Raw genomic sequence first — 21,606 nt, 5'->3', positions numbered from 1 at the left:
GTAGACATAACAACAGATTTGACACGGCATTTACTAGGGAAAATTGTGGTGTCTGGGTTATCAGACATACAATTGTGAACCAAACAATATGCTTACTTTAAGCACGGAGTTCAGGGACAAAGATAAAGGCTCTCAATCGGAATGTAAATGGAAGAAGCAAAAGGCTCTGAAAATAACAATGGAGATGAAGAAAAAACCGTTCAAAAGGTTTGGTTTTATAGGCCCAGGGGAGAGAAAGAGAAACAAGTAATGAGCAGACCTACGCTCACGCGCCCCCACGCGCAGGCGTAGGCCAACATAAGCGCGACATGTGTTCCTGACACTGTATGAGGAGACGTGAAAGGCAACTGTAGCACCTCGAGCACGCAAAAGGTCTGACACATGACGTCTCCATCTCTGATGCACGTCAGCATCAACCAACCACGTGCAACCACGTGCAACGCACACATGACGTCTCCATCTCTGACGATTCGTTTTAACCAAAGGGATAGAATTTCGCGCAACGCACATATGAGAAATGAAAAAGAAAAGACAAACCCTATTAAAAGAGCAAACTATTAAGTCTAATATCTATCTTACCTCGCTCGCGCGAGACAAGACACACATTAGACTGGGGGGGCTTGAAGGGGTATGCACCCGCCTTAACATCGAGCGGGGCGGGTCAACCCACAAGATATAGACAAGAGGCTTGAAATCAGGATGTCATGAAGACACAAAGCCAAAACCTATGCGCGTGGCGCATATCACACTTGCTCACGCATGTCACATATGCTCACGCATCACATATGCTCACGCATATCACATCTGCGCGTGGCGCATATCACATATGCTCACGCATCACATATGCTTGCGCATATCACATGCTCACGCATATCACATCTGCGCATGAAACATCTGCGCGTGAGAATAAAGAGAAGACCTCGCGCATCCCCAGGATAGGCGCATATCACACATGCACACAATCAACCACGTCCTTATCCAAATCAGGATAAGGACAACCATGATTGTGCTCATCAAACAACTTTCCAGAAGGTATCTTTTAAGGAATAAAGAATATGCTGATGTTGACAGCTGCCAATGAAGGGTGGACAACTCAGCAAAACCCATGTGCTACCACGTGATGGCACATGGGCCAGGTGAAATACCTTGGTCAGAGAATAATCAATAAAAAAGCACCAGGTGTCCTAAGTACACGTGGCGCGAAGCAATATGAGGAGGCCAAAAAGGCCCTAATTGGGTCTGAGCCCAATCATTGGAAACCCTAATACTATAAATACCACACCACCCCCACAGTGGGAGGTAAGCAAGAAATATACTCTGAATCCTTCACTCACTTTCACATTATTATTATCTTCTCCTACAATATCTTATTCTCACACCGGAGGGTTACCCCAAAGAGGACTCCTCTGTCCCTTTCTGAGGGGTAAGTTCACGGTGCTGCTCGTTTTGTAGGTGGAAGAACTCATATTCCGGAAAACCATCGGTGATATAGCACATTCATACCCGAGGAAAGTTGATCGTATACTAGTAAGTCGATCCACGCTTCTTCAGTATTGAGAAACCCAAGTTACCAACTCTACATCACATTAAAAAGGACTGATCTATCTAGTTATAAAAGTCCCAATGCTATTTCTATTCCAAATAAAACAGCTTCAATAAAAAAATAAAAATAAAAAAAGCTTTGAAATTCGAGTAACATTGCAAAAATCAAACTCCATTTTTGTCGGTGGTCATAAATGTCACTCTTCAGGTCATCTTGTGTTAACTAATAAATCCAAGTAGAGATTGAAGTTGGTCGAGTGGGCTTGGTTCGAGTTTCATCACCGATTTAATTTAAGGTAAAGTTACTAAAACCCATGTTTGTTTAAGTTTTAAGTTTTAACTAATGTTAATTATTTTGAAAATCTATCAAAAAACAAATGTGAATTGTAAGCAAGAATAGAGCTTGACATAGTTGATAATTTGGCCAAGAGTCGGGTCAAACAACTGGGGCTGGAAGTAGAGACACGTGTGTCGTTTTGCTGTTGACTTGTTGCCATCTTTGGTTCTCAAGTCTATTTTGGCCACAGTTTTTTGTGTTGAGATTTTCAAAAACAATTTAAACCGGTCTATAAGGCCAAGTGTAGTGGGCTACAATATAGGGCGAGAAGGGGCGACAAAGGACTAGAACACCGCCCCGGGGGCGATATTTGGGCGAAAAGGGGCGGGGGCGAGGTTAGTTTGTCGTCGGTTGGAGAAGAAATTAATATTATTATATTCATATGACCGTTGTAAATGGTCAAATATTTAAAAAAAATAATAATCTAAACAATATATATAAACATACACCTTCTTCTCCATTTCATATCCATCATACACAATTCATACCCAAATTCTTCAAAAAATTTAGCAAAATGAATCCTACAAACAACCCGAACCAACTGACACTCGTGGAAGTCGCCGCTACCATGAGAGAAATCATCAAAAAACAAAAAAAATGTGTCGAGGAACTCAACGATGTCATGAACGAAACCAACAAACAACACGAAAAGATTGCCCAAATGTTGGAATTGCGGGAAATGAGTGAAGAATACAAATTCCTCAAAGATGCCGGGTTACACGAAGATGCCGCATTATTGCAACGTCAACGAATGGAAAAAATGCGCGAATATTATGGATATTAGTATTTTATTTAGCTATGTTTTTTAATATTTTTAGTTACGTATTTTTTTTAATTTTAATGCATTATTAGTTATGTTTTTTAAGTTTTTTGTATTTCTTTTTAATTTTAATGCATTTTTATCTAATTATTTAAATAAACTGGTTTTTATTTGTTTAGTTTAGTTATAAAAAGAAAATAATAAAAAAAGAAACTGTGGGCCCAACTTGTAGCCTCTACACCATTACACCTCAAAAACAAATTTCCACTCCATGCTGACTGAGCGTCACGTGTCACAATTCGCCCCCAATTGTAGCCCCTCCACTGCACATAGCCTAAGTCGTACTTAATTTTTCGGTATGGTGTCGGTACGGGAACGGGTATTCGGTACATTACCTGTTTTTATACCACTTTGCTTTTCTATTTCCAAATCTTTGACGATCTTGAAACCGGTACCGGTACGAATAACAAACAATCTGAATTAATCCGGGTATCGATGCTTGCACAGGTACGTGACGGGTACCAAATTAGTACAGGTACCAAGTTGGTCATCAGTTTAATGATAAGATAGTATTGAAGAACCCTAATTCGATCGCCGACTTTAAGAGATATATTTGTTGGTTTGAATCTTGAATGTTATATTCTATAATTTTGAAGAAATGTTTGGCACTTGTTCAATAATAAAATAGCTGTAGAATTTATTTTATATATTAAATATGAAGAATCTCAATTAAACTCTTATATACTTCAAATAGGTGCAAAATACCAAATGTACCCCGATTGTACATGTACTAAAATTCAACAAAAGAGTACCGATACATGTACCGAATAAGCTAAATCGGTACGGGTACAGATACATGTATGAGAACGGTACAGATACAAGTACGTGTATTTGGGCAAAATGCACATCCTTACCTTAAACACATTAACACATTAAAAATGTTTTTATCTAATAGTGGTGAAACTTAACTACTATTCTATATTTCTATAGAATTTATATATTTAGAAGGTGAAACTTTTGATGGTCTATCATTTTTCGTAAAATGAACTTTCAAATACCTTAACTATAATTTCATGTAGTGGCGTAGCCAGGAAATTTTTTCTTACGGGTTTGAAAAATTTCGAGGGACGGAAGACCAATTGTTTATCACTTATATTTCGATTTTCTACGGGTTCGATGTTGAAATTTCTACGGATGCAATGTTAAAATACACTAGTATATAACACTAAAGCTGCCTCCGCCCCTGATTTCATGTTAAAATACTGAAGTATGATCATTGATAAATTATTTATATAATTTATTGCTATCACCTAATGAATTTTTAGAAGACATTGTTCACGAAGTATTTTCATATTAATATTCAATATTATCTCCTTGAAGAAATTTATAGATTGCCAACTACACATTTGTACATATCTTTAATTCTTATTGATGATTATAAGAAATGTTATTTACCCAAAAAAATTGTTTTTGCTAATTGTTTATTTAATAACAAGACGTCCATTATAAATTACTCTTTTGAGATCTATAACTAAAGTCTGAAATCGTACCGAAACCATAATGAATCAAAAATATATCTATCATCTTAACTGGGCAGCCACACCTTTCTAGAATTACATTGGTTTGTTAAAATAACTTCCTAGTAGTTGTTATTTATTGATTTAAATCTAATAGATGATTACGAAGATCATGAGCGTACACATGTACTGGCTGATAGACCTGAATTACTCAACATCTCTATTTCCACAATTCATTCTTTGTATCAGTATGTCATTATTTTCATCTCTAATCACCGCTACACGTACATTTTTCTACCGTCGGTTATTGCTATATGTATTCTCTTTTTCTCTCTGCTGCATTTGATTCCTGTCATACCACACACAACGATGTTATACGCTAAGTTGCTAATTAACACAACTCATTCAAAAAATAAAATTTAAAACCCCATTTCACAATTTATATAAAGTCGAAATCATACCGATGTCATAATGAACCAAAATGATACCATCTTAACAATGATACCGTCTTAACTATACAACCACACCTTTATAGAATTCCATCGGTTTGTTAAAATCACTACTTAGTAGTTGTTTTATTGAATTAAATCTGCTAGATAATTACAAGGATTATGTGTACACATCACACATGTACCGTTTGATATGCCTAAACTACTCCGCATCTCTATTTCTATAATTTATTCTCTCTGTATCAATCTAACATTATTTTCAACTATAATCACCGCTAGCTACAGGTACATTTTCTATCGTCAATTATTGTTACCGACACTCTTTTCACTACTCTTTTTTTTTCTCTACAGCTGCACGAGCCCTTGATTCCAGTCATACAACACAATAATGCTATACGCTAAGTCGCAAGCTAACACAAGTCGTTCAAAAAAGAAAAAAAAAACATTTTCACACTTTATATTTTTTCTTCTTGATTGTTTTTAGATAGATATCTTTGTACAGTTATACATCCCCTCTCGTTTTTTTATAAGCACCGAAAAACAAATTATATTTCCGAGTATCCAGCTTCAAATATAAATTCAAATCACCCAACTTAAATGTCATGATTCGATTTCATAAGTATCCACAATAATTAATTAATTTAAATCACAACCTATAATCTCAATTCACTGTATCCGGACATATATATTCGAATCGTGACGAAATCACGAATTAGTTCCCGCATTAAAATCGTTCAATCCGTTTCCAAATAATAATAATAATATCCTTAATTTCCATGAGCTACCAGTTGCTTCACACTGATCCAAACACAGCCACAGCCACAGAGACGTCATCAATGGATTTGGTAACCAACGGAAGCGTTGATTTCAGAGGCAGAGTTGCTAATAAACGGAAAACCGGTGGATTGAAAGCCACTCCGTTTATTATCGGTACGTTGTTGTTTGTAACAGAATTGGTTAGTTAGTTAGTTAGTTAGTTAGTTATGGAGTTTGTTTGTTATTTGGTAAAAAATTATCGGTACGTTGTTTGTAACAGAATTAGTTAGCTAGTTAGTTAGTTATGGAGTTTGTTTGTTATTTGGTAAAAGTTTGTTTAAGTTGATTTTTATAGCTAATGAGGCGGCGGAGAGGCTGTCCGCGTTCACGGTGTCTGCGAGTTTGGTGTTGTATTTGACCAAGGAGATGAAGGAGTCGTTGCCGGATGCTGCAACTCATGTGAGTGATTGGGTGGGTGCTACTTATTTGCTTATGATTCTCGGAGCGTTTATTGCTGACGCTTACTTGGGCCGCTATCTCACCGTTCTTCTTTCCTCGGCCGTCTACCTAGCCGTAAGTGCCTTCTTGTTTTTAATTACGCAATTACTCGTTACAGTTTGGAACTGGTCACCAAAACCGAAGTGACCGGGATAATAAAAAACAAGGTTTAAACGAATATAATGAGAAGAGTAAGATGATCATGGAGTAAATGTTCATTAAAGTTGGATATATATGAATTTTTTAGTTTTCGTTGGGTATATATGAAATGAATATTTTTAAGGAATGACAAAGATTTGTTCATATAAAACATAATATATTTACATAACTTTTATATCTACAACAAATAATAATAAAATCAATTTCAGTTTAGACGGACGGTTCCTAGTTTCGAACCGTTAAAAGTTAAAACCGAACCTTGAACCACCAAACCGACTGGTTTTTATCGGTGCCAACATTTTGGTTGGTTTGAGTTGTTTATTAACAACCGCAGCTTTATAAAACCAAGTCACCAAACAAGACCAAAGGTTTAACGATGGTTGATCAATATATAACCAATTTTAAGTTGAGAACTATAAGAATGACAAACACATGATATAGAAGGCGGTTGGTTATGTAACCGCACAACTGTCTCTCCTTCTACATCTGGTTACGTATGAGCAGGGTTGCCTTCGAAAATCAGTAAAACTTTTTGGGCCGAAGGCGAAAAAAACTTTGGGCCTTAAGTAAAAGGGTTTTTTTGTTAGGTTTGAATTATTAAATTTTAAATGAGCTTACTTGGTTATGATTCGAGTTGTGCAAATTCCTCTTTTATAAAAGTAGGCTTAAATGAGTTGATAAATTGAATTTAAACATTAAAAATACATATTTTTTTTCATAAAAAAATATATAAATTTTCTTTAAAAAATCGGGCCTACCGGGGTGATCGGGGGCGGGGGCCGTCAACCACCCTACTCTCCTTTAAAGCCGGCCTTGCGTATAAGGGTCTGATAATAAGTTTTTGTTATTTGTTATGATCAGGGAATGATACTGTTGACCGTTTCAGCATCGGTCAACTCCTTACGCCCGCCACCATGCACCGAATCATCAACCTGCCCATCAGCCACCCCGGGCCAATCAGCCTTTCTATATTGTGCCTTAGCTCTAGTTGCCCTGGGCACGGGTGGGGTCAAACCCAACGTCCCGTCATTTGGTGCAGACCAACACGACGAGACCGAACTCTCGTACAAATACACGTTTTTCAACTTCTTTTTCCTATCAATTAAAGTCGGGGCGATGTTAGGGCTAACCGTGATGGTGTATATAGAACAGGAGAAAGGGTATGCGTGGGGGTTCGGGTTACCGACCGGGATCATGTTTGCTTCGGTTGTTATTTTGGCAGCTGGGTTTCCAAGGTATCGGTATAAGAAACCGATGGGGAGCGTTTTTACCCGGTTTGTTCAGGTGGTTGTGGTTTCTGTTAGGAATCATTTTAAAGGTGTGAAAGTGAGTCCTGATGTTAAGCTTTTTGAAGTTGCTACCGAGGATTCGGATATTGTGGGTGCAAGGAAGCTGTCTCATACTATTCAGTATAGGTTAGTATGCTTTATTGATAATTTATGTTATTATCGTAACTGGCGCGTTCAATACAGAACTATCTTTAAGTAGATGATATTGTGAGCATCAAATGATGCCAACTGAACCGAAAAAGCTGATTATAAGTTACTTTAAGAAATTAATAAATTGTGTACCCAAATATTTTATGTCAATAATCAAGCTAGCATTGGTTAACTAAAATTTTAGGCGAATTCAGTATTCGGTTCCGTATTTTTTCAGCCCAAAATGGCAAAACCGAAACCAAACTGAACGGTTTTCGATTTGAGCCCAACATCGGCTTATTCACAACTCTAAAAGATATATAGCAGTGTGCATGGGTCGGTTTTGGGCTCAAACCGAACAAAAAACACGAAATTCGGTTTCATTATTTTTTGTTTTAACAATTCGGCTTGAAATTTTTTGGCCGAAAAAATTTTTAGCCCAGAATTATGAATTTGGATCTAAATCTTTTTGTTAATTAATTGATTATTATATATTTGGGTTAGAATTTTTTTTGTTACACTATTTTTCAAATTCTTATAAATTAGTTACATTCAAAATAGAAAATGAAGATCACTACATTCAGTTTTGTTCATGTTTTTCGGTTTTAATTAGATGCAAAAGCAGAAACCGAACAGAAACTTTGTTTTTTAAGTAGAAAACTAAACCATCGGTTTTCGATTGGGTTCATTTGTTTTAATTTTATGCACACCTCTAGATACAAGTGTATTATGCGGTTATTGCAGTTCTGTATTGAAAATTCCTGGCTGTAACTATATTGTTTTTGTAATCATAGTTAACGTATGAATTTAAACAATCAACAATTTGTTTTTTAGATTCTTGGACAAAGCAGCAATGATGGAAGATCCCGAGTTAACTGACATAAACAACCGATGGAAGCTATGCACTGTGACACAAGTCGAAGAACTAAAAACCTTTTTACGAGTGTTTCCAGTTTGGGCCTCCACCATAGCCGTTTCCCTCTCCTTAGCACAACAGTCCACCTTCTTCTTGGCCCAATCCAAAACCTTGGATCGACACCTCGGCCCAAACTTCGTCATCCCCCCGGGCTCCATGCAAGTTTTTGCAGTCGTAAACGCTTTCATAACCGTCCCCATATACGAAAGGATTATCGTACCCGTTATAAAACGGAAAACAAACCATCACCGTGGTTTCACATCCTTACAACGCATGGGTCTCGGTTTGTTTATTTCCATTTTTGCCCTTGCCTCGGCTGCAGCAGTTGAACACATGCGTAGGACCCACCCAAACCCACAGAGATTGAGCGTTTTTTGGCTGGTCCCACAGTTTTTTATATTGGGTGGGGCCGAGTCTTTCACCTATGTGGGACAACTGGAGTTCTTCTATGATGAAGCGACCGATGGTATGAAAAGTGTTTGTGGGGCGTTGTTTTTGAGTGAGATAGGGATCGGGAGTTGGGTAAATAGTGCACTTGTTAAGATTGTTGAGCGGGCCACGGGGACGGGTGAGAATGGGTGGTTAAGAGATGATCTTAATGAGAGTAAACTTGATTATTATTACTCGATCTTGGCTGCGATAAGTTTGGTTAATTTGTTCGTGTATGTGTGGGTCGCCCGTAGGTACACGAGTCGACATCAAGGATGAGCCGTATATATAAACACGAAACAAGTTTTAATGTCTAGAAACGTATGTTTATGTATGGTATATTTGTAGTAGTTGGTTCTGTTAATTTTAAGTCCTAGAAAGGTTTATGAATTGTTTATATTTTTAATTATTGGAAGGAAAAATGTTTATTAGCACTTTGAATTCTATGTACATTTCTAGCATAACTAAATGAATATCGAATTTCATATTATTGATTTAATGATTTCATTAAGAGATTATCTTGTAATCGGTTAACACCAAAGCATGTTTGGTTTATTAAAGGGAAGCCTCTAAATCAGTCATGAGCATCTGTATCCTCTACAGATTTCTTATACTCCTTGTTTGGATACCCAATTACTGGACACAGCTAGCTTGTGCAAAATATACTAATATTATAAAATTATATCTTTCAAAGATCATACCTTCGAAACCAATTCTTAAGGATCTAGGTTAAAAGTTAATAATAAATTAACACACCTTGTTACCATTTTAATACGGTTAGCAGTACAATTTATAACCATAACTACATGCGAGAGCTTCGGATTCTAACACTCCCAACAATTAGAAAAAAAAATAATAATGAATAAAATGACTATAAGTTGTTCTTTTTAATGTTACAGTATACAGCAATCAATTAATCAATTACAACTGTAGATATTGAGGTATATCAAGCAAAAAAATCTGTTAAAAATGGCAGATCAGTTATCGTCTTCTTCCCCGATAGAAACAAACGAAAACGGGATGAATTTGTAACCGTCTCCCTCGTAAAATTTGTTCTGGAATTCCACCCAGTGTAGCCTCAGTGCGTGCAGGAAAGCACTCAAGGTTTCCATCACAAGTAGCACACCCACAGTAGCAAACACGAATACGATTATGCCAATTATGAGTACAATCACGTTGTTGAATCTGCACTCACAAACAGCTACTTGGTTAGTATCATGGTTGTACTAGTGGGTCGAAACAAACGTTTTTAATGTGGGTCGGGTTTGGGTTAACACCTATTTGATCGTTTTAAATAAGGGCGTGAATGGGTTGGTAAGTTGGTTTTGAGTCAGTTTTGGGCTCAAACCTAAAATTCGGTTTTTGAGTTTTTGAAAACCATTCGGTTTTAGGTCTGGGTTCCGTTCGGTTTTTTTGGTTTTACCATTTGACCGTGAAATTTTTGGGCAGAAAAAAAAATCGCCAAACTAATGAATGTGAGCCTAAAAAAATATGGGCACCGCTGTTTATTAAACTTTTATAAATTACTTAAAATCTATAATTCGGGCAGTTTTCTCAGTTTTGGTTAGACGCAAAACAGAAAACGAAGCGAAAGTTCAGTTTTTAGAAAAACATAAAACCAAACTGTCGTTTTTTTGTTTTGGTTCGATTTCTTCGATTATGGATGGGTTTTTTTATTTCATAGACACCCCTAATTTTAAATAAAGAAGCTTAATCATCAATTAAAAAAATTCCAGTAATAATCCACATTTATGAATAACACGAATTGACTTTGGCCGAATTTTAAATTTGCCTTGTTTGAGATAAAAACATAACCCAAAATGACCCATGAAATTAATTTGTGTCAAAATTACCCCTAACCCTTTAGAATTACAACGGAAATAACTTACCCCCATGCGAGAAGCAGGACTTTCTCATAAAATACACTCGAAAGCTCCGAATGTGCTAGACTGGTAAGAAAATATAAAAGCAATTCAAGATGAGATATACTGTCTAACTGTCATACCACAAATTTAAAAAACAGAAATATGGCAAGTGGAAAAAAACATTTTATAAAGCATGCACGCCTTTTTGTAGATTTTATAGTAAAAGCATACACATTTATGTGTACACACACATACAAACATATAGCGGCGGTTTCAAATAAGAACCACTAAATATTTGAGAACCACTTTCGGACCATGAGATTTGCTTTGATAAAACTTATTTATGTAGTGGAATTTTCATTATTAATGTCAAAACACATTACAGAATACACTACACGTATGCAAATAGTGAATACACTATAGTTTCTAATAGTGTATTCACTAATATTTACTTGTATTAACCGATGAATGCACTAAATACTCAAATATAATGCATTCACCAATGAATACAGCATGTTTATACATTACTTACGAATACGCCACCGCTTTAAAAGATTTCATCAAGCAGATCTGACGGTCTAAATGTGGTTCTAATTTTAAAAAGGCTTCTTAAATAATTCAATTTGCTGACTCACCTTAGAGCCCACAGACGTAGGTAAGAAGCCGTATTAGAAACCGAACCAAGAACAAACTCTATAGTATGTATTAACTGATGTACCAAAACTTCACTGAACTCAAATTCCTCATGCTCGCCATGCGGTTTGTCACTGAAATCCGATTCAATATTCTCATCAAGGCTGTGAAGCGGTGCATAAGCTAAACCTTGGTGTCTCTAACCAAAAAAAGAAGAAAAGAAACCACAAAGACTATTAATTACTTACTCGAGAAATAAAAAACAAAAAAATAAAAGAAATCCAAAAAAATAGATGCGAGCATACTTCCTCATGTTGCTTCTTCAAAAGAAGTGGCTTCGGTATCAGCATCCATGGTACAGCAACAAGTGCCGCCAATAGTAGTAGTATCTGGTAGCACCCATGATTAACAAAATTTAGTACAATTTCATTTATACAAAATAAAATAAAAACCACATAAGTATTGAGACCTGAAAATATTTCTGGCCCCAAAAAAGCTGATTATCTCCTAAATCATCAGTGGGACTGAGAAACATGTATATCATTACATGGTACAGATCAGCTTGAGAACCAGTGCACCATTTCACAATAATGAGCAGAGAAAGGTAACCAAACAAACTGTTCAAGAATATCATCTGGGGAATAAATTGGTACCTGAGATAAAAATATAATTAATATTAAGTCATATGACATGTTTCCCATTATGTATATTTATTTAATTTGACCTATTTAATACAAAAATATAGCTGATAAACAATTTATGTGCAATAAGAATTTATCATACCGAATGTTCAAGTCATTCTTGAAAAACTTTGCATTGAAGTAACTCAAAATGATTCCAAGGTTCATTTGTGCAACTCCCAATAAAATGGACATTTTCATCTTCAACGAGTTAAGAAATGGTAACTCGCTACGTGTTCCGTGCCACATAGGATCCACACCAAACGGGTAAGTGTCCCGCACCTTGATCATTCCAATAGTTGTAGCATCACTATAGTGAAATCAAATGTTAAAATAAGGTACATAAAAGAAAATATAATAATATGATTTATCCACATTTCATATGGGTTACTTGCATAAGAAGGTAATCAACTTTGATGGAATATATATTTTAGGTAATTTAAGCAATAGCACATCATTTCCCATATCACCACTTTGACCAAGTAATCTGTGCAGATTACTTTAATTTGATTTTCTTTTTGAAATATTGGGTTTTTTTTATAAAAGTTGGTTTCCTAATTATGCAATCAATAACACTCCATACCTGCAAGAAGAATCACGGCAATCATAGGCGGATCGCCCAAAGATTTCAAACGGGACAGAAAAGAATTCGTTATATATGAATCCTGTATAAATTGAAAAAATTGCCATCATGAAGATTACATAACGACCACCAAATGCCATTTCCATTATGTCGCCTAGCTTCTGCAAGTTACAAAAAAAAAGTAGCTTATCAATATTCAATAAAAATATAGTTTTTACATTAAAATTTAACAACCAATTAAAATGCTGTAGAAAGTACCTGACTAGAATATTTCTTTTCCCTCAGAATAAGAAATAGTGTGGCGAGAAGCAAGCATATACCATGGCCCCAGTCTCCAAACATGACTGCAAATAGGAAAGGAAAAGTAACAATTGTGTATAGGCCAGGATTTGCTTCTTGATACTTTGCTACCCTGTAAAGTGAAAAAAAAAGGCTTTATTAACCCTACTCTTTAAATCGCCTTTAGATATTGGTTATGGTTACTAACAAAATGAAAGGAAGTAATAAAATACTTATTTACTTCTTTCCACATAATAGATGGTATTGAAAAACAATACAACAAAGGAGTTGAAGCTATCCTAAATTGTAAATCTAATGCACAAAACTGCCTATAAAGTTAAACCAATGAATCCAAAAGTTATGTTATTGAAATAAAACAATGTAATCACATATAAACTTATTTATAGAACAAATTATAATTTTTAGATGGAAAGTGTTTTGACCTGTAAAAACTTTTGGACAGAAAGTGTTTTGACCTGTATAAAAATTGCCATTTCGACACTGTGCATGAAGCAAAAAACCGATCCGTAAGTCCGTAACTGAAATTACCTAACCAAACATGAAACCAACGGTTTGGTTCTGTTTTCTCAAAGCCAAATTCAGTTTGGTTTTGGTTTTGCATGTACCAAAAAAAACTGATCAAACAGTAAAAATAACTTTTGTTATTAAATTTATGGATTATAATTGGTGTAGCCCAAAAATTTTAGGCCCATATGTGGTAATAGTCAATTAATAATTAATTAACAAAAATTTAGCCACAATGTTCCACGCCCAAATTCATTATTTTGGGTCACTTTCAACCCATTGTGAAAACTGAAGCCTAAAAACAAAAACAAAACAAAAAAACAAACGATTTTTAAAAACTTAAAAATTGAACTTCTGGTCTTTGGTTCAGTTTAATGCCCAAAACTGATCCATGCACACCCTATTTAACCTGCTACCCACCCTGCCCATTTTATCACATCTACAATAAACATAATGCCCACAGTAATAACTCCATCAGATAACATAAATAAAAAATACTCACCCATATGCATCTACAATCTCTTGAAAAGCAGAAGTAAATTTGTTGGTATGAAAATATGTAGGTGGTGATTCCTTAGCATGCAGAACCTCAAATATGGACCCAACCTGTGAGTTACTATCACTTGTTGCCCTCTGCAAAGCCTTCTGGATCTGCAACCCAATATCGTATAACAGTCTGTCAAAGGTCTATCTATCCTAAGTAGAGACATCCTTTATAGAAATAGTGTAACATACCTGAATTGTAGCAAAAACAGGATGCCATCCTTCTGCCACCAGGCATTTTTTCGTCACATCAAAACTAAGAGCATTTAAAGTGTGGTAAATTGATTTTTCTTTCTTTACCTTCATCAGTTAAAGTACAAGTTCAGAAGAAATCCCCCCAAAAAAAGGTTAAGAAAGTGCGTGAACAAATAAAATAGTGAACTTACCAAATTATTCCACTGTTCAAATTGATTAGCAATAGCCTGTACCACAGTGCTCCAGTGCAATGTTCCAACTTCAATTGTAGTTTTTAGTTCAGAAATTTTTCCAGATACCTAAAAGTTGAAATTTCTAAAGTGACTACAGGTTTATTTTCTTTGAAATGTATAATGCATTTCAGTATGTGATGTCTCACATTCAAGAGAATCAAGATTTACTACTCCTGAATCAGACTTATAATAAAGTATTTTCAGATTAACAATATATAAGAATGACGCCTATAGCATGTTAAATAAAGAGAATTATCAAAGCGAATACATGTGACAGACATCCTTGTATAGAATTTTATAGATTCTTAATGATTATAACCTTATTTACCATCCTAATCAAACCCTTCATACTGAAACTCTTAATTGGATGGTTCTGAATTCTGATTAAATTCACATTTAAGTACATCATGAAAGGATAAGTGAATGTTTCTTTTCTCTCTCCATATGATAAGTAAACATAACATAGAGTTAAATTATAAAAAAAAAATCATCGGCCTAACTTGCATTAGCAGGTGAATGCAATATTGGTTTTTATTAATGTTTTCTTTCAACTATGTAGAGTTAACAAATTCGAAAGAAATGAGCTTTTTCATATTAGCAGCATACCTCTGTAATTATTTGGTATCGTTTTCCTATGTCATCTGTAAAGGGATAACGATTTGCTCCAAAAGCATCACATATCTTTAAAACCTTGTTCTTTGCCCTTTCTCCAGAATAAAAGATGATGAAAACATTTTTCTCCACCTGTAAATCAGTGCATATCAACTTCTCATAAGCTGAAAGAGACATACCACACTACTAAATGTAGCCCAGAAAATTTACAATGATGTTAAAATTTTAAAAAAAAAATACCTTCTCTCCTTGCACGGGATCAATGACAGGTTCTTCAACAACATTTTGCTTCAAGAAAACATTACCCCTGGTTGTACGAAACAGGATTCTTTCAAAGGCCATTGATTTATCTCTTGGGACAAGACCGCTTACATATCCCAGCTTAACATGCTTTGTAATATCAGTTGTCATTTCCTACAAACATGTTAATACACACTGCATTAGAATATATAGATTAACTAACACATACCAACATAGACCACTATATTCAAAATTGAGTACTTGTTCTAATAACAGAGGACTATCCATTGATCCTTCAACAAGGCGATGTTCTTCAAATTCTCTCTGTTGAGCTGTAGCACTGTTTTGAGCATGATGGAAAAAGTCACCGGCCTGAAATAAGAAATCAATATTCATCAATCTTAAAGTATGAACCAAAGAACAAGTACTTGAGGCTATCAATTAGCCTAATCACCTTCTGCAAGACAAGCTTATATTCCAAAAGTTCATTATAGGCACGCTGTAACTTTTCAGTGTTTGCATTCATCTCTATCAGCTCAGATTCAAGTTCTCCGAGTTTTACCTAGCAATCATAATAATATATGTTACAATACAGTTGTAGCATGTTGGTATCGAATGCTTATTGCGTATTTTACTTACCTCCAGTTCATCGAGACTAATTTCTGAGCCATATGCAGACCTTGTTGAGGATAAAAGACCAGCCTTCATCATTTGATCCTTGAAAAAACGTAGCTTGCGTGCCATTTCCCCGCATCTTTTAATCTATATCAGGAAAGTTTATATATTCAAAAGAATGAGAGAGAGAGAAGATTTGTTGTATGGCATAATTCGTTAGCAGGGCTACTGTGGTGAATCGATATCAAAGATTTACAAAAACAATTATGGATAACTCCCACATGTTTATTATAACCAAAAAAAATATCTCTCTAATAAAGCTTGATTACAATTGTCAACCATAACTCGGTTTATACAGGCTAATAACTCTAACCCATTTGACTACAATAGGAATTGCTAGAATGTAGGATCCAACTGAGTCGCTGGTGTTAGCGTATATAAACCAAGTTATGGTTGACAATTGTAATCAAGTTTTTAAAAATCTACTTTCTTGGTTATAATAAATGTTTCAATCATTGGTTTCGATCAAAACTGGGTTTTCAATTCTTATTTTGTTTCTGGGCCAACAAATGATAGCATATAAAATCAAAGAATTGACCACAGTCACGTATCAAAACAAGAATTCAGTCTAGCAGAGGTTAATCAGAGGGGAGTCCAACTATTGCAATTCAATCATAGGGCTAAACTATGCTTTGATTAGTACCTACCGGCTAGCTTGATAAATCATATTAAACCAGCTTATGTATTTAAGGGTTAAGAAATAACTGCATCTTTAGATACAATAATTTGTTCAGTTTAATTTATTGCACTTTTCAAGTCTTCATGCTACTACAGTTAACCTATGCTCGGATGTTCCTACTTCTCTATTGAAAGGTGTAATACATAGCAATAGAATTTAACTACTATCTCTAAGATGTTAAGTAAAATTTACCAGCATTAAACACCTAACAGGGTACCCATGTAAGCTAAGACATAATCAACATTTAGAATAAGAAGCAAGGATAAAAAAAGTCAGCAAGGAAGTAAACATGAGTTCAGCAATAACAGCACATTTAATTAACCAATCAGGTCATGATGCTACAGTTTGACCTCTTTTCATGTTCCATTGCATTGTCATGCTTTATAACTTATAAATAATGTATTCCCATGATTGGGATGGCAAAAATTTTAGTCCTCTTGTTTGGTACACAACATTGGAATACAAGAACACTTCAGAATGTATCATTTAGACATATAATTGTATAATCCATTTCCAAGATTCTTTTTTGAAAGAAAATCAGACAGACAGCACAACAGTAGTCTCATTCCTTATAAGTCAAGAGCATGTATGGTGTCCACATAGAAAAACATAACAGTAGGACTAAACACAATAATCATCATACAGGTATTACAAAAATTACTTGTCATTAACAATCCAGATGACAAGCAATGAACATACCTGAGTAGCGAAGGTCCTCTGAAATGGGCTCTTGTCTGAGTTGAGCTATCCAGATAACAAGAACAACCAAAAGAAAACGAAACAGTCAGAAATAATATATACCTGATCACAAATTTATAATGAAAACTACTTGTGTTATAAACCATAGTGTACTAAGGACCCTACATGTGCATATAGAAACAAGTTACAAATAGCGCCTTCTTATCAGCTTCATCGGCTAAATCTAATTCAATAATTTCAACTAATGCATTTTAGCTCAATACATCCACTCAATGCCGGTAACCTCCAAACAGAGGGATGATCATTAGTAAATACGGTCTCCAAATACATCCACTCAAAACCAATTTCAGCTAATACATCTAATATCCACATGCAAATTCACAAGACATACTTAGTGTAACATCATACGAAAACTCTATGTGAAAGAAAATATTAACATATTCTGCAAAGCTCAAAACTAAAAAGAACCTGTTTAAGAAACTAACAGTGAATCATATCAGATCTATCTCTTTAACTCAAAAAGCAATAAGATGATCAATCGTTAGATCCAGACACGAGTCTTAACCAAACAAAATTTAAATGCTCATAACTTCAATTGGAGATGCAATAGATAATGCATCAGCTATAAGTTATAACTACCTGTTCAACATGATTCAATCAGCACATAACATAATTACCTTCAATCAAATTCATATCCTATTTAATCAGATCTTAACTCCTATTAATGATAATTAAGTAAAATGAAGAAAAAAGGCATAATAATATAATGCATACATCTTTAAACTGGAAAAGGCCTAGGTCACCGAGATAGGAAACGGTTCGATGAGCCGATTCGATAGGGATAATGATCCGAGCTAACTGCATTGGCTCTGATCGCATCATATCCATCGTCGGAAGGTTTTCCAGCATTTCCATCATAATTATTAACCGTCGGAAGCTGAGCGAATAATAATAATATTATTATTATGAATGTATGTATGTGGTTTTAGCCTCCGGCGGTGATAATTATTTGATCCACCGACACGGAGGATTTGGTGAGGTTTCTTATTTGGTCATCAACAATGGCTGCTTTTACGCTAACATAATAACATGAACCTTCTTCCTTCCTGCTCTGCTAAACGACGGCGTTTTGAGACCGTGTTGAATTCTTTCTCCTTGTTTTCCTTTGACGTTGACTAAATACCTTCTTTGTTATTATTGGGAATGGTTAATATGATCAAGCTATACACAAAGGGGATAAAAAATGAGAAGTGTAAGAAGGATTATCAACCATTTGATTAAATCTTAAACAAAATCAATGGTTTAAAAAAGGGCGGTGGCAATTTTGTAATATTAGAGAAAAACAAGGGCAAACGCTTAAACCTCAAAATCAGAATACAAACGGTTCCATCCATCGTTCTTCATCACTTCTTCTACCATTTTCTTCATCTTTTCCTCTGAACATAAACTGTTCCATCTCCATTCTCCGATTGAAATCTCAACTGAACCTCCTTCACGAATCAATGGCTTCATCTTTGACGGCGCCAATCGAACCTCCGATTGAATCACCGTCATCGGATGCGACACTTCAGAATTCGTTGCTTGAAGAACAACCTATTGACACCAAAAAGAGAAAGGAAACAAGCAAAAATGTTCCAAAGAAGCGAATACAACTTCAAACAACGACGATACATTTTAGGTTTTATTTTTCATTGTGTCTAACGTATCTTATTGTGTTATTGTGTAATATAAAATCATTTGTGTGAGTGTATAAACATTATTATGTCATTGTTCAGTTAGAATATTGTGTTATTGTGTGATATAAGATCATTTGTGTGAGTGTATAAACATTATTGTGTCATTATGCAGTTAGACTATTGTGTTATTGTGTGATATAAGATCATTTGTGTGAGTGTATAAATATTCTCGTGTCATTATGCAGTTAGACTATTGTGTGATATGAGATCATTTGTGTGAGTGTATAAACATTATCGTGTCATTATGCAGTTAGACTATTGTGTTGTTGTGTCATATAAGATATTTACGTGAGTGTATAAGCATTATTGTGCCATTGTGCGGCTAGACTATTGTGTGAATATGACACAATGGAAACAGAGTCTGGTAAATATAATACAGTGGAAACAGAGTCTGTTAAATATAATACAATGGAAACAGAGTCTGGTAAATATAACACAATGGAGATAGAGTCTGAAACAACATTATTGTGTCATTATGCAGTTAGACTATTGTGTTATTATGCATAAGATGAGTCATGTGAATATGACACAATGGAAACAGAGTATGGTAAATATATGGTAAATATAACACAATGGAAACACAGTCTGGTAAATATAACACAATGGAGACATAGTGTGGTAAATATAACACAATGGAGACAGAGTCTGAAACAACATTATTGTGTCATTGTGCAGTCAGACTATTGTGTTATTGTGCATAAGATGAGTCATGTGAATATGACACAATGGAAACAAAGTCTGGTAAATATAACACAATGGAAACAGAGGTAAATATAACACAATGGAAACACAGTCTGGTAAATATAACACAATGGAAACACAGTCTGGTAAATATAACACAATGGAAACAGAGTCTGGTAAATATAACACAATAGAGACAGAGTGAAACAACATTATTGTGTCATTGTGCAGTTAAACTATTGTGTTATTGTGCAAAAGATGAGTCATGTGAATATGACACAATGGAAACAGAGTCTAGTAAATATATGTAACACCCCGGCTAAAGCGGAAACGCCTGAGTGTGACGTACAGATTGCTCAAAACACATGTGACACTATTAAGTGACAATATTATCATTAATTGATTTAAACATCAAGTACACAAGTTTGTAACAAGAAATACATGGAAAATTACAAGAACAATTTCACATCTTATCCATTTATTGATATACCCTAAGTTCTAATGTCTTCTTCATGTGTCAACTTCGAATATACGTACCTGTAGCATATATATAAAATAATGTCAACTATATGGATAGTTGGTGAGTTCACACAAATTTTGATATACGTACATAAAAATCATACAATTCAATGAACAAGTGTAAATGAGCAAGTAATGTCCTTTCCAACTGGGATTGTGCACCGGCGTACTCAAATAAGCGCAAGTAAGATCATTTCCAGTTGGGATTGTGCACCAACGTACTCGGATAATAAGGCCATTTTCCACTCATAACAACAAATGTATTGAGCGCAAATGGGGCGTATGATCATACTATATTGAAGTAATCCATGTGCAAGTAATTTTGAGCAAGTAACAAGTAAACACACAAGTCCATGTAGAGAATTGTAGTTTGTAAATAATGAATAAACGAAATTGTAATTTGGATAGGATATATATGCTACCCCCAAAAGTAGTAAAAGAGTAAAAAGGGGGTGTGAGAAACTCACCTTGAAGTTGAAGACAAACTTGAAATACAACCGAAAGTGCATAATTGAAACCCAAGCAATTGAACTTCACGAACTAAAATTAAAAGTACAAAATAAATATTAACTAACGACTTATAACAAGTAGACAAATCGGGTTGTCGGGATTTAGGAGTGTTGAATGTCCATTTTATTATGGAGTTGAATATTATTGTATTATTTTATGCATTAACGAATTTTAACGAATTAATATTAAATTTCGAGATTAATATCGAGTTTGGATATTATAACGTTTATGGGATTTTATGTCAACGACATATTTTGTTTTGATAATAAATATGTTAACAAAGTTTATAGTTACGAACAAAAACAAGTTTTACGAGTTTTAAACAAGGCTTGACGAGTTTGAAAATCTATAGCGATCATGGATTATGGATCTTTCATGAAATTTTATGTAGAAAATAATTTCGTGTCGTGTTATAAAGTTTAACGCAATAATGATTATTTATAACACTAATCGGGTTTTCTAACGAGACTTATCGGAAACGAAAGTCGGGTTTTAGGTGAAATATGATAAATACAATTTAAAACTAATTTTATTTAATATAAAGAACTTTATATGATTTATTGTAATTCATAAAAAAAATATATATATTTTTATAAGTTTTGTTTTAACTATTATATAAAAGAAATGATTAAAAAGAAATTGAAAATCAAAAACGGGCTGACCCGGGTCCTTCTGCCCACAATCCCATGAACTAACCACTAGACCAGTTTTGTTTGTTTGTTAAAAGACCATAAACGAAAATATTTAAATCAATATAAATGTTCATCATCTTCACCAAACAAACCCTAGGATTAAATCCTTCAACTCCATTCCTTGTCTGCCCGATTTGTGTCAGGGGTTTTATCATACGCTTATAAACAATAAGATTTCATATAACCATTACCTCCAGATGTTACGGATTGACGGATAACGGGGCTCGCCGGAACACGAACGTAGGT

At 34.7% G+C, this 21,606-nt stretch overlaps 2 protein-coding genes across 2 annotated transcripts; one reads left to right on the top strand and one right to left on the bottom strand.

The window, feature by feature from the left end:
- Positions 1-5,248: 5,248 nt before the first annotated feature.
- LOC143543797 (protein NRT1/ PTR FAMILY 8.3-like) lies at positions 5,249-9,213 on the top strand. The gene is made up of 4 exons (XM_077036038.1): positions 5,249-5,535; positions 5,717-5,934; positions 6,880-7,433; positions 8,271-9,213. Exons 1-4 carry the CDS (start codon positions 5,382-5,384, stop codon positions 9,058-9,060), a joined length of 1,716 nt encoding a protein of 571 aa, XP_076892153.1. The 5' UTR covers positions 5,249-5,381; the 3' UTR covers positions 9,061-9,213.
- Positions 9,214-9,660: 447 nt separating this feature from the next.
- LOC143543796 (V-type proton ATPase subunit a3-like) lies at positions 9,661-18,348 on the bottom strand. Its single transcript, XM_077036037.1, has 18 exons — positions 17,997-18,348; positions 17,223-17,267; positions 15,809-15,931; positions 15,624-15,731; positions 15,431-15,541; positions 15,170-15,343; positions 14,924-15,061; positions 14,276-14,383; positions 14,082-14,189; positions 13,849-13,997; positions 12,801-12,954; positions 12,543-12,703; positions 12,063-12,269; positions 11,749-11,932; positions 11,585-11,668; positions 11,282-11,478; positions 10,671-10,730; positions 9,661-9,966 (listed from the first exon to the last, which is right to left on the bottom strand). The coding sequence occupies exons 1-18, from the start codon at positions 18,138-18,140 to the stop codon at positions 9,759-9,761; spliced, it is 2,463 nt and encodes an 820-aa protein (XP_076892152.1). The 5' UTR covers positions 18,141-18,348; the 3' UTR covers positions 9,661-9,758.
- Positions 18,349-21,606: the final 3,258 nt, after the last annotated feature.

This window comes from Bidens hawaiensis, unplaced genomic scaffold (assembly GCF_021521415.1).
Source record: "Bidens hawaiensis isolate Kalapana, Puna unplaced genomic scaffold, B.hawaiensis_p1.1 tig00013298_1, whole genome shotgun sequence".
NCBI classification, from domain to species: Eukaryota; Viridiplantae; Streptophyta; class Magnoliopsida; order Asterales; family Asteraceae; genus Bidens; species Bidens hawaiensis.
This window is presented reverse-complemented; position numbering and strand designations above follow the sequence as displayed.

Coding starts and splice junctions, on each gene's coding strand:
- LOC143543797 (XM_077036038.1), top strand. CDS start 5,382: ATGAGCTACCAGTTGCTTCACACTGATCCAAACACAGCCACAGCCACA. Junction 5,935..6,879: donor CCTCGGCCGTCTACCTAGCC/GTAAGTGCCTTC, acceptor TGTTATGATCAG/GGAATGATACTGTTGACCGT. Junction 7,434..8,270: donor TCTCATACTATTCAGTATAG/GTTAGTATGCTT, acceptor TTTGTTTTTTAG/ATTCTTGGACAAAGCAGCAA.
- LOC143543796 (XM_077036037.1), bottom strand. CDS start 18,140: ATGATGGAAATGCTGGAAAACCTTCCGACGATGGATATGATGCGATCA. Junction 15,542..15,623: donor ATAAGCTTGTCTTGCAGAAG/GTGATTAGGCTA, acceptor TTCTTATTTCAG/GCCGGTGACTTTTTCCATCA. Junction 12,955..13,848: donor GAGATTGTAGATGCATATGG/GTGAGTATTTTT, acceptor TTCACTTTACAG/GGTAGCAAAGTATCAAGAAG.